Below are 16,684 nucleotides of genomic sequence, written 5' to 3'. Positions count from 1 at the left end.
AGTTTGCCAGATGATTAAAAAAAAGGCTATAAGTGTGTTTTGGGGGTTTTCCTGCTGTTTTTCTCCTGCACACTTTATGGCAGTCACTGTTGCAGGTAAATTGAGATATGGGTAACACAGCGGCCTCAAGATAGAGCTAAGGGAAATGAGAAAAAAAACATCAACTCCCTACATCTAAAGGAAAAAAAAGGCAAGGCCTCATTTTACCATTTAAAATTTCATAGAAATGAAAACGGTTAAAACAAGACCAATATTATGGCGGGTGAATATTATTGGTCAATATTGTGAGAGACATTTGCCTAAGAAGTTGGTGGAAACCAAAACTGAGATAAAATGAGAAGACGTATGCAAACGTTGCTGTATGTCAGCTGGATTTGCACAAATGCAGTTGTATGCTAAAATGTTCTTTATATGGCGATGACGTGAAGTGACGACACAATTCAGTCAAGAAATTGTTTGCCAAAATGCATTTATAAACAGCAACATACACACAAATGCAATTTTGATACATTTCATTTTGAGATCAGTTACTACATGTAATATGAATCATTTGTGAGGATGTCAGTGTTATAAATATAATTCCCAAAAGCTGTATAGATGTTGATGGTCCTGGTAGCCAGTTTATGTAGCAAGTTTCATCCAGATTGATTAATAAATCTAGGAAGAGAAAAGAGACATACATACACTACACTCATTATAGTAATCTGTTCCTTATGAATATTATTGTAAAACTTAGAGATCGCTTATATGCAATGGAAAGGCACGATCAGATGAGAAAATGCATTAATCAGAATGCACCAAAGATGGTACAGCTGGAGACTGAAAGCTTTGGATAGCTGAGTCTGGGTGAGTGAGGTGGACTTCTTGAAATCTCTCTGTAATTCCTTGACCCAGGTCAGAGATTTCAGCGGGGGAATCACTGGCACCTGCACACAGAGACGAGTCAAAAACTTCTAAAAGACCTGGTTGCCCAGCCAAACAGGGAGCGTGATGACTGAACTGAACTTTGATGTGATCATATTTTGATCAGATGAAAGAAGTGGTTTTGGCAAGCCATGTGCAAAAGTGCAAATCACGTTGGGGAAACAGATTAGCAGAAAATTACTCTTCCTTCCCCTGTGCACTTGCAAACTACATATCAGCATTACTAGTAATAAGTAAAATAGTAGACAGTTCTGAGAAGCAAAGAGCCAAAGTAAAATGGCTCAAGACAGGAGGATTAGAAAGCTAATACAAATTTTGCAAGGCTAATTATAACTTTTTTATAATTGTAACTCTGAAACTATTAGGCTGAAAATGATTAATATCGGAAGCTATCATGCAGAAGCCTTAAAGTTCATTCTGAACATCACTTTTACAAACTCAAAAACTTCAGCTTTCCAACAATATTATTTGTTACTTGATGCTTTGATTGAAGCGCACAATGCTATTCAGATGTTGCAGTTAATCAATCACTTGCTTGCTGATGATGAGAGAAAACTGATGGCTCTCTCTTCTTGGGTTTTCCTTCCTCTCCTGCTCATCGCTGCAGATGTTTGACGGATAAGGGGTTCGTGAGGATTGGAAAATGGTTCTTCAAGCCGCACGAGCTGGAGGAGAAGTCTTTGGGCAACACGTAAGTCGAACACTTGGCACAAAAGTGCATGCACACATCTCATTTGGTTACTTTTAATAGGATTTCTTCTTCTTTTTTCCTCTTTCATGTATGTTTGACTCTGAGAAATGCATGTGTGCAAAGTGTGACACAGCTTGGCTGTGCAAATAGCTGTGTCACACTTTGTAGAGTCGCCTGTCCTTGATGTTTCAGCAGCTGGCCCGTGGTGTGAGACTATTAAAAACTAGAGCAGTGGTGGAAGGTGAGAGCATAGCTGAGTTCTCACAGCTCCCCCTCTCTCTCTCCCAGGGTGAGGGAAGGGTTGTGGATCATGCTGTGTAGCTGTGTAGGCAGTGTGGGAGACAGTCACTGAGACTGAAACAGAGTAAAAAGAGGGGTGGGTGTGATGACAGTAGTTCAACTTGTTGCTGCAGCCATTACACTTCCCTCACACAGCTCAGTCGGCCCACTTCAGCTTTTCCTGCTGGTGAGGAGGCAACATTCTTTACATTTCTAACATAGCAGCGCTCAAACGCTGAGTGGATAAGTAAGTGGCTTTGTCAAACAGCTCCTTTTGGAAATCTGCTTTATATTGCGTAGCTGCAGCAAACACACACACACACACGAGTACACACACGCACAAATCATGCATGTGCTTATATAATATATTTGGACATTGTTAAGTTGTAAATTGCGTTGTCATTCAAACGTAGCGCAAAGGAACAAATGCACAGGAAACTCTTCCTGTAGAAAGTTGCTGACACAAGTGCACTCTGCTGTGATGTGCTGAGGCAAACTTGGGTTTAGCTGTTTAGAGCAGGTGGAAGCCTCTCGGCGAGGCATGCCGCGTGACATCTCGAGAGAGTGTGTGTCACTTGTACTGCATATATCTGTGAAACGCTGTGAGAAAGCTTGACGCGACTGTGACATCTTTGTACCAAAAAGCACTCTTGGTAAAATGTACTGTATGTATCGGTGATAAAGTAATAGAGGAATCAGATATAATTCGGAGTGCGGATGTTTTGATTATTTCGCTGAATGATTTTATGAAGATGGAGAGGATGTGAATGCTTGTGACACCGCCATCAGACTCCTGAATGAGACTGCTGAGTGTTACTGTGACTGTTGCTATCTGCTGCTCCACTGATTTATACAGATGTGTTTGCACACTTGCACAAAGTTGAGATACAACTCAGTTTTTCAAGCGCAGGTCTTTTAAACTCTTTTCGTTGTTTGCACATGTATGACTTCCACTTTCTTTTCCAAAATTTTGTGCATCTTTAATTTTATTTTCATTAGAATTTTTAGAATTGTTTTCTGTGAAGGGAGAGATCAGTGAAATACAATTTTCACAGTGTAGGTTGCTGTGTATATTTCCACTGTGCATATGAAGATAAAACCTCTAACGTCTATAACAAGCTCGTCCCTCTGATAGTTTTAAAAATGCTTATAAAGAACATATTAGAGTGAGCACTGAAGCTAGTCTGGCGGCTTGTGTTGGCTCAGTAGTGGTTTCTGACGCAGCTTCTGAGGTGCATGGAGGAGGGGGAAGAGTCTAAAGTAGCAGTAACTTTTATAGGAACTGAGGGACAATGAACTAAAGTGAATTGAAAACAAAAACTATAAATGAAATAGAAATAGAAACGTTAAGCCAGAGATGCCAAACTCATTGTACATCATGTACACATACAGCTCTCTTTGATCTCACATGTGCCAGAGCGCTGAAATCCCCCATTTGTCAGTGTAAAGAAGTTTATTGACACATTTAATCCCTGAGATGCCTTAATATGAGAAAAGAAGTGCAATTTCAATAATGCTGCTCGGTTTTTCTATGTGATAAATAAAATCTGCTGTAATTAATAATAGAAGTCTGTCAGCACAATTGTTTGGGCTTGAATCGTAAGAAATAAATGTGTAAAATTACAGAAAACGTTCTGGTAGCTGATTGGCCAGGCTGTCTTGTAATTATAAAACAGAAAGATTTTGCTAACTGACAGGAAAATGTCTGTTTTCAGAACTTTATGCTGCAAAAACAAAACAAAAAACCAAAAAGGAAAAAAAAAAACCCAGCAACATTTTCGTCATTCAGTTGTTTCTTAATTGGTTTAATTATTTTAATGAAGTATGAATGGCCATGCTTGAGCTCCATGAACATATAACTTGGCTCCATCGCCCTACCAGACACTTTTTTGATACTGTGTAGCAAACTTGTTGCTGCCTCTGGTTCAAATGCAGCCCTGTTTGGAAGTAGTACAGGTTTGTTTCAGAGGGGATGTTTGCTTTCCAAGCGCCTGTTTAACTTCTCCCAATGGGGTAATGCATTCAGGGCAGAAGAGTCCAGCTAGAAAGGCATGCAGCTTTGGCAATAGATTCTTAACATTTTCTTCTTCCTCTTTTCTTGAGGTCATGTGTTATACTGGTGATGTGTAATGGCTTGCTGTACACAAGAAACCCCCCAGCAAATGTTATTATCCTCCAGTCCAGTCAGGGCCTTTGATGTATGACGTTGTAATAATTTGAAACATGTGGTAACAGCTGATGTTTTTTACAAATGCTATACATTTGCGTTTGTGCTGGTAAAAGAGCGACGACAAAGTAATGATGTGTTAAATAAAATTTTAAAAAGGGTTGTTTTCAGGGACAGTTCATGTGAGGGGATTTCAGTATAATCCATATATACTGTGTAAAAGTCTTGATCTTGGAAAATGTGAAAAGACCTGTTGCAGCTGATTTTTAATCCATTTCCCGTGTAATTTGGTAAACGCCAGCCTTTTCTTCCTGTTTCCCTTGCTTAAGAGTGGCTTCTTGACAGCCACCCTTTCATTGAGATCATCTCTGATGAGGCTTGAGTGAACAGTAGATGGATCAACTGAAGGGTCAGGTACATTTCTCAAGTACTGTGTCATGTCTTTGCTGGAATTTTTTTCCTATTTCCTAAGGACATGACTTTCAGATACTGTTGATCTACCGCAGATAGTTTTTTAGTCCAGCTGTTTCCTCTTTTATCCTTCACATTTCCAGTTTTCACAATTTTTTTAAGAATACACTCCACACCATGTCAAGATTTGCATAATTTTCAGCGAGTTGCTCTTTGGGATTCACCTTGTTAGTGCAAAAATACAAATATACTATTCAAATAAAAATAATACAAAACATACAGTTCAAAATGGTTTATGTGTAGACACTCTTCAACACTATATTCTATTTCTGTACCAGTGTTTTCGGACCATGACACAAAAGCGAACTTGGCGTTAAAACGTAATTCTGATTCTGACTATGTTCTCGAGTTAGGTGGTTTTTTTATGCTTAAATGATTCATGAGTCAAAGACTAACAAGCAAACAACACAAACAAACAAAACACATTCCTCTGGAAATGGCCGTGTACAAGAACTGAAGCGATAATGAGTGAAATGAGTGTCCAAAGAAAGCATGGAGAGCACTTTACAAACTTACAGGAAAGTGGCTCCTTGGACGCAAAATATAAAGAAATCACGGTTTGCGCAAGACTTTTGCATATTAATGTAAGATGCCCAATTTTAGCAAAACTATAAATTTATCTCTGTAGACCTCAAGATGGCAACATAAAACTGCACAATATACAAATGACGTACAAGTATGCAACAAATCAACAACCCATGCAAACAGTACATCTTACTAAGTAGAGTTAGCGGTGATCACATATCTCGTTATTGGAGATTAATTAAATTATTTGTGGGCAGTAGGATGGTGTGAAGATGCTGGTACGTGTGTCCTACTGTAAGTGGGCATAATGCATACACACACATTCGGTGTTTGAACATGCGTTTTTGTGTGTTTGCGTGTGTGTGTGACTTCTACACATCATGTAATTCCTCTTGAGTTCGACAGCTCTGTTTGAATATGTTGTCAGCTGGTACGCCCCCCTGCTATGCCAATCCTGACTTGTTCTTTCTGTGAATTATTACAAGTCCTGCGAGGGACGACAGAGACGGAGAGAAATGTACTTGAACGCTCACACAAACAAATACAAGTGTTTTATAGATGTCTGTACATTTTGTGCCTGCACTTGCCACATATCTCCACAGCTCACTTCCAGCACACAGCCTCCCCCCTCCCTCATTCTCCACACACACAGAAACCATCCCTTGTTCCCACAATTGCACTGTTGCCCCGCACTTGACAGTGTGAGTCCTAAAAACCCCTGCAGATCTCTGGCCATCAGTGTTTTCATGCCATGAGGGGGACATTGCTCAGTTAGGCGTAGAGTGACCTCCCGCCTCAGCTGTGTTACCACCTCCTTTGTCTCCTCTTCACTTCCACTCTTTGCCTTTTTATCCCCAACAGGGGGCGCTTTGGTGCTAATATCAATGGCATGCTCCCTTTTTGTGCCAACTCCTGCGCCTTGGCGCTGCTGCCTTTGTCAGGCTTATCTGGTGTTTATCTCGTATGTGTCCCTGGGGCACAGCGGGAATCGGCGCATCCCGGAGAACATTCCCAAACCCACTCCTCCCACCCACCCCCACTCCCACCAACACCATCACCAACAACAACGCAAACGTCAACCCCTCCTTTCTTAACCCAACACTCCTGCTCTCTTTGTGTCTGAATGAGAGGAAAGCACTCTGGGTTGGTAACGCATTGCATCAGACGCTGAGGGGAGAGAGTTACAGGGGAGAGCATGAGAGGAGAAGCGTGAGAGGGAGGAAGAGTGGGGTGGAGGCTCAGTGTGTGTGGTGGGGCTCAGTGAAAGTAGGGGGTCATAAATTAATCATTACTATAGACGGCTGAATGGTTGTATTAGAGTCTGTCTCTCTCATTAGTTCAGTCAATTCTATGCATGTCAAGTGCAGTACACAGTATGCTTGTTAATATTGGTGCTTTAATTTCACTAATGGTTATATACTCATGCATAAATAATGTGGTTATTTTAGTGTAGCACGGCTATAAAACAGACACGAGCTGCATCGCCTACCTAAATATATATTTTTTTAAATCTCAGAAATTCTTACCTGATCTGACAGAACAAGCTTTTTAAAACAGACTGCAGGTCCTCCCCTCTTCCTCTCCTCCCCTCTTCCTCTCCTCTCCTCTCCTCTCCTCTCCTCTCCTCTCCTCTCCTCTCCTCTCCTCTCCTCTCCTCTCCTCTCCTCAGGGATAAGTGACATTGAGATATGAGCCATCTCCTAGGCAACAGACATCTGGTGTTAGGCCACACCACAAGGTCACAGAATCTCCAGAAATAAAAACATAACATAAAGAAATGAAAGGAGAAAAAAGATCTCCCCCCCCCCGTCATCTCTTATCCTTCACATTCTGAAAACTCTCTATGTACTTTGCTACATCTGAGTTTTAGCCTGTGAAATAATTTACCAGTCTTTGTTTATGTTTATGCACAGTTCAGATGCCACGGTTAACTGCATGAGCAGGAGAGGAGGGAGGCTGGAATTGGGTTTTATGGAGTCCTAGCTTAAAAATAAATAAATTCAGTCACATTCATTCACAAACAACACAAACAAGTTAGTAAAAAAAACCAAACAAATAAAAAAATCAGATGACCTAATTTATTTTCATTGTAAGTATGCAACCACCCCCTCCCTCGCTGCAACAGACGCAGTAACACATTCTTTATCCTCATTATTGTGTGGAGAGTAATACTAATGTGAAAGTGGAGGAAAGGATCAGCTTTGAAAGCTTTGAAGTTTTTGCACAAATATATTCTTTGTTTTTTGAGCTATAAGAAAAAAAAGGTTAAAGAAATGATCATATATGTAAAACTACAACTGGGAGGAAGTCAGCATCCCAGATGTGGGATCATTTCAGGCGAATTAGCTGCTTAAATTAAATCAGTGTATTTTAATTTGTTTATACCGGTTCTTTTAAGTTTAGCTGCTGGGAGTTTTCGGTACTTTTTGCCTTCATACTTATTTCATCCAATAATTTGCTGTCGATTTTTCTCAGTGCTGCGCCGGCGAGCACAAAAAATTTCAAAAAATTTCAAATCGTATTTCAGTCTAGGCTTTGATTGTTTGTGTTTTTGACCGAGATGAGTGTTGAAGATTTAGCAGCTAGACCACATGACCAGGACTGTGGAAGTGGGAAGTTCAGAGCTGTTGTTCAAATGATAATTACTTCAGTATTCCTGTAGCTTTGGAGTCTGTTTACCAGGAAAATATGAAAAAAAAGTCCCACAATGTTTGAGTTTATTATTTTTTTTGTATGCAGAAAAACTCAAAGGTTCATGCAACTTTTTCTGAGCCACTGTATTTCCATACGTATATTAGAGCCAAATTATTATATTTTACTACATGGTACAGTATTGCACTGAAGAAAAATAATGGCTGGCTTGCAAATGACTCTGAAACAACTGTTTGTAGTGAAAAATGACAACAAAAGCGATTAAAGCTTAATCGCTAAAACTTCAGCAGTCAGTCATGAATTTTGACTACTTTATGTTAATGTTCTTGTCTCTATTTCTTTTCATGAACTAGCTAAAAGTCTATACAATGGCTCATTGATTGACTAAATGCACTGTGAGCCATAAAATTATTAATTTAGCACAAGACAATGATACTGATAGTATCATTTCCAGAGTTAAGTGTGGTATTAAGTTGTGAAGTTTGACAGTGGCACCAGTCATCAGAGGGTTTGTTAATGATTTGGATTATTGAGAGGTTTAGATTTTCTCCTTTTGAAACGTTTTCCACGCGTTCAGCCTCCCTATAGACAAAACGCAAAGAACATGCGATGCGCAATAACCCAGATTTCTTATATTACCAGGTGAGAAACCACAGAGAGCATTTGAGAGAGTTCAAGAAGGAGGAGAGAAAAAAACATACAGATCAATAGAGAGGATGGTGATACATCAGAGCAACAACCTAAAACCAGACCCCTTCCCTCTGTTTTTAATTAGATCATAGATATGAAGTAAAAGTCTGTAGTGGCTCACATTGAAGTTTTTCTCTGAATTTAGCCACTTGGTAATGATTGGATTGAGTGTTTGCAGAGATTCTGTAAAAAGAATTAATCAATCAATCTTTGTGCTTTTTTTGTCTACATCACACCTTTTCATTGTGCATCCATATAGATATTGTGAGGATTGTTTGAACACAAAGATTGTGATAGCAACACTAGCTAAGGCCACTCACCAGGGGCCGCTGAATAATACATCAAACTTACTGCATGTGCCCCTATGTTACTTTTAATAGTGGTGTTGTACATGCAGCAGCATACGCCTGAGTCTGTTATGCGTTATGCATGGTAGGTGGCTTGGTTAGATTTGTTTGCCATAATTTCAGCAATTCAGCAGTGAAAGGACTTTCGGAGCGTGTGTGTACACGTTCCTAACAAGAGCTCACAGGAGTGCAAACATCCTCCACAGTGGCCTGTGTGCACCAGAGGAATGTGTACACTCGTGCAACTGTGTGGGAAAGGTTAGACTGTGAGAAGGAACAGGGTAACCGTTAGTTTAACTCTCAGTTTTGCTGGTAACAGACAAAACAGTATGAGTGCAGATTAAGCAGATTAATCCCTCTAGATTTCAGAGAATCTTAAGAAAAATACTGATATGTGTGTTTTGTGCATGTAACTACAGTTGATTATAGCTAAACATAATTATCACATCATGGGCTTTGGGAGTGCATCTAAGAGTGGAAACAGGAGCCTTGTGTGCCTTGCGCATTGTGATTGTAATGCTTATTGCTTTGTATCTCCTTTAATCTAATCTTGCTTTATCTTTGTGTCTCCTGGGTTAGACATGAGAGCAGCCCAACAACCGAGATAAACATTGTTATTTTGTGTGCATGTGATTATATGCACAGATGTGTGTGTGTGTGTGTCTGTGTCAAGTCCATGATGCATGTCAGACATTAACCAGCTTCCCTGCTGGCTGGCTGGCTGGTACTGTTGTGATCGGGTAAAAAGACACACGTTGTCACATGAGCCAAAACACAATCCCTTCAAACACGCGTGCAGCATTTAGACCGTATGTTGTCGTTGTTGCATTAGCTGTGCTTGCATTTAATGCCACTTTCTGCATGCATAAGGCATTTGCATGTTTGCACATATGTAATACATTCGCTTCAACTACATTTATACCGTTACCTCTTATTGTGGGCACATAACATGCACATGAAACCACACAAACAGTGTGCGGTGTGTCTCTTTGTGTTGTCTGACTCTACATTTCCTGATTGATTTCACCATAAAAGTATGCTCAGTAGCCACCCATTAAAACTCTGATCTCATCGATATGTGTGCAGCAATTGCAGAGTGTGGCACTGAATTATTCACTTCTTCCTCTTTCTCTCACACACTTGTTTTGCTCTCACTCCTCATTTTAACTCCATCTTTCTTTTCCTTGTCTTCCTAATTTCCTCTCCATCCTTCCGTCCCCCACCCCCCCTTTTGTCTCAATTTTACCCATGCACGGCTTTAATTCGCTCTCTCCATCTTCTTCTCCTTCTGTCTTCCCTTTTCTTCCCCCTCACGCTCCCGCTTCTTTCTTCTCATCCCACTCTCAGCCTTCCCTCTCTCACTCTCTCTGTCTCCTCTCTCTATCTCTCCTCCTGTACTGTCAGCCCTTAGGCAAGTCTCAACCATCACTCCTCTTCATTTATTAATACCTGTACTCATACAGCCCAGCACAGAGAGCTGCCTCGCATCTCTGTCTCCCATTCTCTTGCACACACATGCCTGCCGACTGCACAAATGCCCCAGAGGATGCAAGGAGCCCAGTGCGTCCACACACACTCACACTCGCTTACTGTGCAGGAAAATGCCCTTTGTAAAAGGACAGGGAGCATCAATCTCCCAGCTGCGTCAGCCCTACAGCTTGATGATCTTTCTGTAGTTCTGCTTTTCCCTGACTTGCATATGATCGCATATTTATTGCCGTTACGAGAGTTCCTTTGTTGCAATTGTTGCACACTGGTTATTGGCTTCATTGATTGCTTTATCGGTCGGCATGTTTTGCACAAGCAAATATTTCCTCGTCCCCCTGCGACGTTTTTACTTTTTTCAAGTGCACTTACTCGGCTGCCCCATTGTGAACAAGTCAGTATCAGTGCACAGTAAATTTAGCTGAGATATCAGAAGGATCCAGCCCTTAATTATGTTGGATCAATGTCTGAGTTACAGACAGATAGTTAAAGAGAGATATTTCTCTACAGTGATTCCCTGCGATTAGGTCTCGGCTGTCTATAACAGTCCTTTAGGGAGTCATATTTTTGTGTATATATAAATAATGTAAAGATATAAAATAAATTACAAGCATAAGACGGGAATAACCAGCCTTCAACAGCCTTATTTAATTTGTGCAGGACTGTGTACAGTTAACCAATCAAGAGTCAATCAGCCAATCAGAGAGCTGATCAACCATAAAATATATAAATAAATAAATAAATAAATAAAAACTTACTAATCCAACCAAGTGCTGAAATTGTGTGAAAAAGTGAACACATTCAGAATCAAAGCATGTAAGAGTGGAGAGACTAAAGATCCCTCAGTGATAATTGTAGTTGTTTGCGTATGTGCATGAGCGGTATTCATGACTTGCAGCTGTTTGCCTGAACTTCCCCATGCAGCTATATATAGCTCTTCATATGGTGGGATGATGCAGTGAGGACAAGGTTGGAGGACAGTGACATTGAAATCATTTTGAGTCATGTGTTGCAGAGATGTGAACTGCAGAGATGATGAACTGTGTGTGTCTGTCTGTGTGTGTGTGCGTGCGTGAGGGAGACAGTGGGGCAGCGCCTGTAGGTGTGGAGGCGACATGCGCCTGTGCACCCGTTTGTCGCAGCCCCGTGCATGCATATGCATGTGCTTCAGCTCTGCTCTTCTCCTGTGATTGTGCAGACCTGTGTTCAAACCACCTGCTGTTAGGAGGGTATGTGTTTTTTTCTCCAGGAGCATCAGGAATGTTTATGAAGCAGAAAAAAAAATTGGCCTGCTCTATCTTAGAGTGCATTCAGCGCCATCTGGAGGCCGTCACCCTAGACTGCGTTTTAAGCTCTGCCCAAATGAGTGACTGTGGAGCTGGCCATTTTATTGAATTTGATGATCCATTACGACTCAAATGGAGGTCAAGCTCCCTCGGGGCAGAAGGGATATTGCATAGGCAGCAGGGTAATCGCAAGAAGATTACAGTACCTGCTGACTTTATTGTCAGTCTGATATCTATAAACCAAGGTAGCAAGGAAGTTTAAAGATTAAAAATATACATCAGTGAAGCTGTCGAGGTACTTGTGATGATGTCCAGCCCGCCCACTGGTACATAGATTGTAATAAGGCCCCAGCAATTATCCTCTGTGATTAAAAAAAAAAGAAAAACATGATGAACTATGCCCAGGCTGTGTAATAAAGAGAGCGCTGCATAATGTAAACATGTAGTCACCACAATCACTCATAAGCAAATGAGGATTTATACCTGCAATAAGGAGCATATCTGGTAACTGATGAAGATGATCAATGAAGGTGGAGCTCAGCGAGGCTTTTACCAAGATCCATTCTGAGGCTGCTCTCTAAATTGCTATTTGCAGAAATGCTCTCATTTGTTATTCTGTGGCCTAAAAGGCAGGCAGCTTCATGTTTTACTTTTTAAACATTTTTTTTAGACGATCCAATCTTTGGGTTTATTCAGTCTCAAGTAACGTAATGACTCTGTAAATGAATTTAGATAAAATTAATTGTGTTACACTGAAAAATTTACATGTAATTAAAATGGACAGCGTGAACTGTGTTGTATTGCCAACGAGTTTTATTTTATCAGGCTGTGTACCTTTACTCGCTCCCGTGTCTCTGTGGTCAGCACACCGAGCGCGCCACCACATTTCTACGCTGTTTACGCTCATCCCTGATCCCATCATCTGAATCTTCACTGTCGTTTCTCCCCAGCGAACACCTGTCGTGTTCCTTCTCCTTCTTCCTCCATGGAGAGAGCAACGTGTGCACAAGTGTGGAGATTGCCCAGCACCAGCCTGCGTACCACATCACAGAACACCACATCCGTCTCGCGCAGACCTCCGTCACACCAGTACAGGGTAACACCACAAACCCGATGTATTATTATGTTTTTTTCTTCTAGTGCTTATGCATGTAAAACAAAGCAATCCTCGTGTTCAGTATATATCCAACGGAGGTGTGATTATTATTATGTACAAATGGAAGTCTCTTAATTTCCTTAATGGAATATGAGACGACAGTCAAGTCAGCAACAGGTAGAGAGGAAGCGTTTGAATCGTTTACACTTGAACGCTTTTGCTTTCACTTTCAAGAAGCCACAGTTAAGTGAAATACAGGCGATCACTGTTTGTAGCCCATAGAGTTGTTTCTGAATAAACAATTGTGCCCATGCTGTTTATAATAATGAAACATCACTCAGACCAGCAGTGTGGTTCAGTCATGTGTTTTTAGTATTACCGCACAGTTGAAATAACAACGACACATGACTGCTTATTGCTTGGATGAATGAGCAAAATCTGTTGTGATGCACAAATAATAGTTATTTTTGGTCTTGTGAGTGTGACACTATTTTGTGCATTATACAAATCAGTATGTAATTAGAATAGAATAGATTAGCCCTTTCTTGTCGGTGGTCCAACTGTGCTGGAATAAAATATAAATAGCAGACATCAGGAATAACCAGCAAATGGGAGAAATATATACAATCAAGAAGGATATATATACAAAAAGAAGAAAAAGGCACACAATAGAGAACAAGTTGCAAAGTGCTTGGAAGTAGTGTAAAGAAATAGAGTGGCCTGAGTGATGGGGGGTTACTCAGACCATGGCTTTGTTAACAGTGTTTGTTAACAGTCCAAATGACCCAGTGGAAGGTTTGGGGGGTTAGGGTTAGGGTCTGGAGGTGTGGGACCTGATTGACCTGAGGCGCCGATCAGAGGGCAGCAGGTCAAACAGGTGGTGAGTGGGGTTCATGCTGTCACCTGTGATGGCGCTGGTTTTTCTGAGAGAGGAGGATCTGGCGATGGCCTCCAGGGGTGGCAGAGGGCAGCCAGTGATTTTTTTGGGCTGTGATAATTACTGTATGAGCACCCTTCCTTGTTGTAGCCCCTGTGTACCAAAACACCCAGGCAGTAGGAGCGCATGCTCTCCACTGAGGAGTGGTGGAAGACCAGCAGCAGCTTCTGGTCAAGCTTATTCTTCCTCAGGACACTGAAGAAGTGCAGCTACTGCTGGGCCTTCTTTACCAGGGCGTTGGTGTTGCAGTTCCAGGTCAGATCAGCAGAGATGTCGGTGCCCAGAAACCTGAAGGTGGAGACAGATTGCTGTTCTCCCTTTATAATCAGAGGGGAGTGGACCTGTCTGTGTCTCCTGAAGTAAATTATGAGTTCTTTGTTTTTAAGGACGTTCAGCTTCGGACTAATTGAGGCCGGTTGGTTAGGAAGCTGTAGTCCACAAAGAGCATCCTCACGTAGCTCTTCCTGTTCTCCAGATGGCTCAGCGCTCTGTGAAGGGTGATGGTGATGGCATCCTCCATGGACCAATTTGCTCTGTAAGCAAACTGGTGGGGGTTGAGGATAGGGGGTAGACAGTCTCGGATGTGCTGAGACATTATCCGCTCTAAACACTTCATGACTACAGATGTGAGGGCTATATGCTGTAGTCATTGAGGCTGTCTATACCAGTTCTCTGGGGATAGGAATGATAGTGGAGGCCTTCAGACAGGTGGGAACAGTGGCACCAGTCGGGGAGAGGTTAAATAGCCTAGTGAGGATCCCGTTGGTTACAAAGTATTTTACATACTTTACTTTCAGGTTGCTTTGTTAAAAGTAATATCTTATATTTTAGGCGCTGCTGCTGGTGTGTTATGTGTATAAAAACTTAACACTTCGATTCGCTAGTGTAAAAAGTCAAATTCTACCAGTGGTAGAAGTATAAATAGCACAAACAAGAGTAAGTATTTCAGCATTGCAGTTATGAGCCATCACTAAAGGTTTGCTGTGCAAAGAAAATAAAATTCAATGCAGAAAAAAATAATAAAATGGTTCAGAGCTACTGATGTGTGAACTTTGTTACTTTCTCTACATTATTAATTTATCTATGCAGTGATCCTGAGTCCGTACGGTCTGAGCGGCACTCTTACAGGTCAGGCCTATAAGATGAGTGATCCAGCAGTGCGGAAGCTGATGGAGGAGTGGAGCTACTTCTACCCCATGGTACTTCAGCAGAAAGAGGGAGGTGGAGAGAAGGAAAAAGAGGAAACGAGCCAGGCCTACGATCGCAACAGTCACGTGGCAGTGGAGGTCGTTGTAGGTATGGAAAAGTAATGGTGGTGAAAAAGATATTGGATTTAAAATGGTATGCAATTCAATTCAGTACAGTTTTATTCATATAACACCAAATCACAACAACACTAACCTCAAGGTGCTTTTTATTGTAAGGCTAAGATGCTACAATAATATAGAGAAAACTCCCAAAATTAGATGACCCCCTGTGAGCAAGCACTTGGCAACAGTGGGAAGGAAAAACTCCCTTTTAACAGGAAGAAACCTCCAGCAGAACCAGGCTTAGGGAGGGGCAGCCATCTGCTCTGACTGTCTGGGGGTTGAGGGGAGAGAGACAGGCCTGCTGAAGAGAGCCAAAAAATAATAACAGATAGAGAGTCAAAGAGGTGAGTGAAGAAGAAACATTGAGTGCATTATGGGAACCCCCAGCACCCTGGGCCTATTGCAGCATAACTAAGGGAGGATTCAGGGTCACCTAATCAATGCAAAAAGAAAAAAAAGAAAAAACTTTTGCTGTGCAGTCGGTCTGCAATAAAACTCATATCCTGCATACAATACTACCAAAAAGCAGTACTTAGTAAAGAGGACTGCAGTTCTTTCAGAATGAGAAGGAACTAGAGCAAACACCGAGAGATCAACATCACATTAATTACCCTCTGTCCTCATGTAGACTCCCAGGCAGTTTAAGCTGAGGTATTAGTGGATGAGGTGCTTATACTGCAATGATCCTTACAGTCAGTTATCAAAGAGCAGAAGTCAGGAAGTGACTGGAAGGCAGGGGAGGAGAGAGCAGGACTGACAGAAAGGAAGAATAGTGAAGTGAAGTTGAGGTAAAAAACCCCGGGGAGTTACTCTAACAGCTTTGTCTAATCAGTCTGATTCCACAGCTTTGGTTTGACCTGATTACAATTAAAACTGCTTTGCATCTAAAGAGGAAAGCCAGAAATAATACTGAAGGAGTACAAAAGGATTTTAGATTTGATTATGTTTTCATGACCGGTGAGTACGAAAGTGGGTAATTACATTAACAAAAAAGAACCAGACATTATACAGCTTCTTTATTTATGTAAGGCTAATTATTAGCATTATCTAGAAATGGTGCCCATTTAAAAAATTAACCCAGCATTTAAATGTATCCTGTTTTTGCATAACAGCAGATCCTCTTTTCTTGTATTCTCAGGTGGAGTAAGAATGACCTACCCAGCTGCTTTCGTGCTAGTTGCCCAAGGAGACCTACCAGTGGAGCAGCCTCCACCTGTTCCCACAGCTCAGGGCCTCAACAAAGAGCTGAACCACTGCAGCGTGCCACTGACGCCACCAACATCACCAGAGCAGCCATGCTCCGGTAACAGGCACACAGACATGCCACGGCATTATACACACATGATGAAGTGTTGAAACTAGACAGCTTTACATTGACAGTGTTTCACTCTTTTTTTTTTTTCTCTTTTTTTTTTCCAGCGGACAGCGGCTTCGTAACCTCAGCCTCAAGTGTGCCCACACCAGATAGCAGCATGAGTATCACCAGCATCAGCCCAAAGCATTCTGGGAAGAAGCTGACTTGTCAGGTGGTCCATCAGGCCTGGAGGGAGTGCTATCTCAACCAGCCTCAGCATGTGTAAGTAAATCTGGAGTTTACTCCCTGACTTTGGCTGGATTATAATTGAAGTGCAGTGATGCAGCTGAGCTGGCGCCCTCATGAATCTGTTCGTTCCCCGCAGACCGAATCAGTCAACTGAAGTAACGCCTCGAAAGGAAGTGCCAAATGGAGTTACCACGTGGGATTTCAACGATCTGGGAGCGAGAGCACCCTGCAGCTGCTCTAGGTACTCCAGAATTGCACCCAAGCTGTTCCAAATTTGTTAG

At 41.6% G+C, this 16,684-nt stretch overlaps 1 protein-coding gene across 4 annotated transcripts in view; it reads left to right on the top strand.

The window, feature by feature from the left end:
- LOC116334243 (mediator of RNA polymerase II transcription subunit 13-like) overlaps nucleotides 1-16,684 on the top strand; it is an 86,024-nt gene that overhangs the window by 54,763 nt on the left and 14,577 nt on the right. For all 4 annotated transcript variants that reach the window (XM_039615212.1, XM_039615211.1, XM_039615214.1 and 1 more), the window contains 6 exons: nucleotides 1,532-1,615; nucleotides 12,468-12,613; nucleotides 14,640-14,846; nucleotides 15,999-16,163; nucleotides 16,280-16,436; nucleotides 16,540-16,644. In XM_039615212.1, the coding sequence (XP_039471146.1) occupies nucleotides 1,532-1,615; nucleotides 12,468-12,613; nucleotides 14,640-14,846; nucleotides 15,999-16,163; nucleotides 16,280-16,436; nucleotides 16,540-16,644 (864 nt within the window). The remainder of the gene's footprint in view (nucleotides 1-1,531; nucleotides 1,616-12,467; nucleotides 12,614-14,639; nucleotides 14,847-15,998; nucleotides 16,164-16,279; nucleotides 16,437-16,539; nucleotides 16,645-16,684) is intronic.

This window comes from Oreochromis aureus, linkage group 7, assembly GCF_013358895.1.
Source record: "Oreochromis aureus strain Israel breed Guangdong linkage group 7, ZZ_aureus, whole genome shotgun sequence".
In the NCBI taxonomy this organism is placed as follows: Eukaryota; Metazoa; Chordata; class Actinopteri; order Cichliformes; family Cichlidae; genus Oreochromis; species Oreochromis aureus.
The sequence above is the reverse complement of the archived record's forward strand: the minus strand, read 5'-3'. Positions and strand labels throughout refer to the sequence as shown.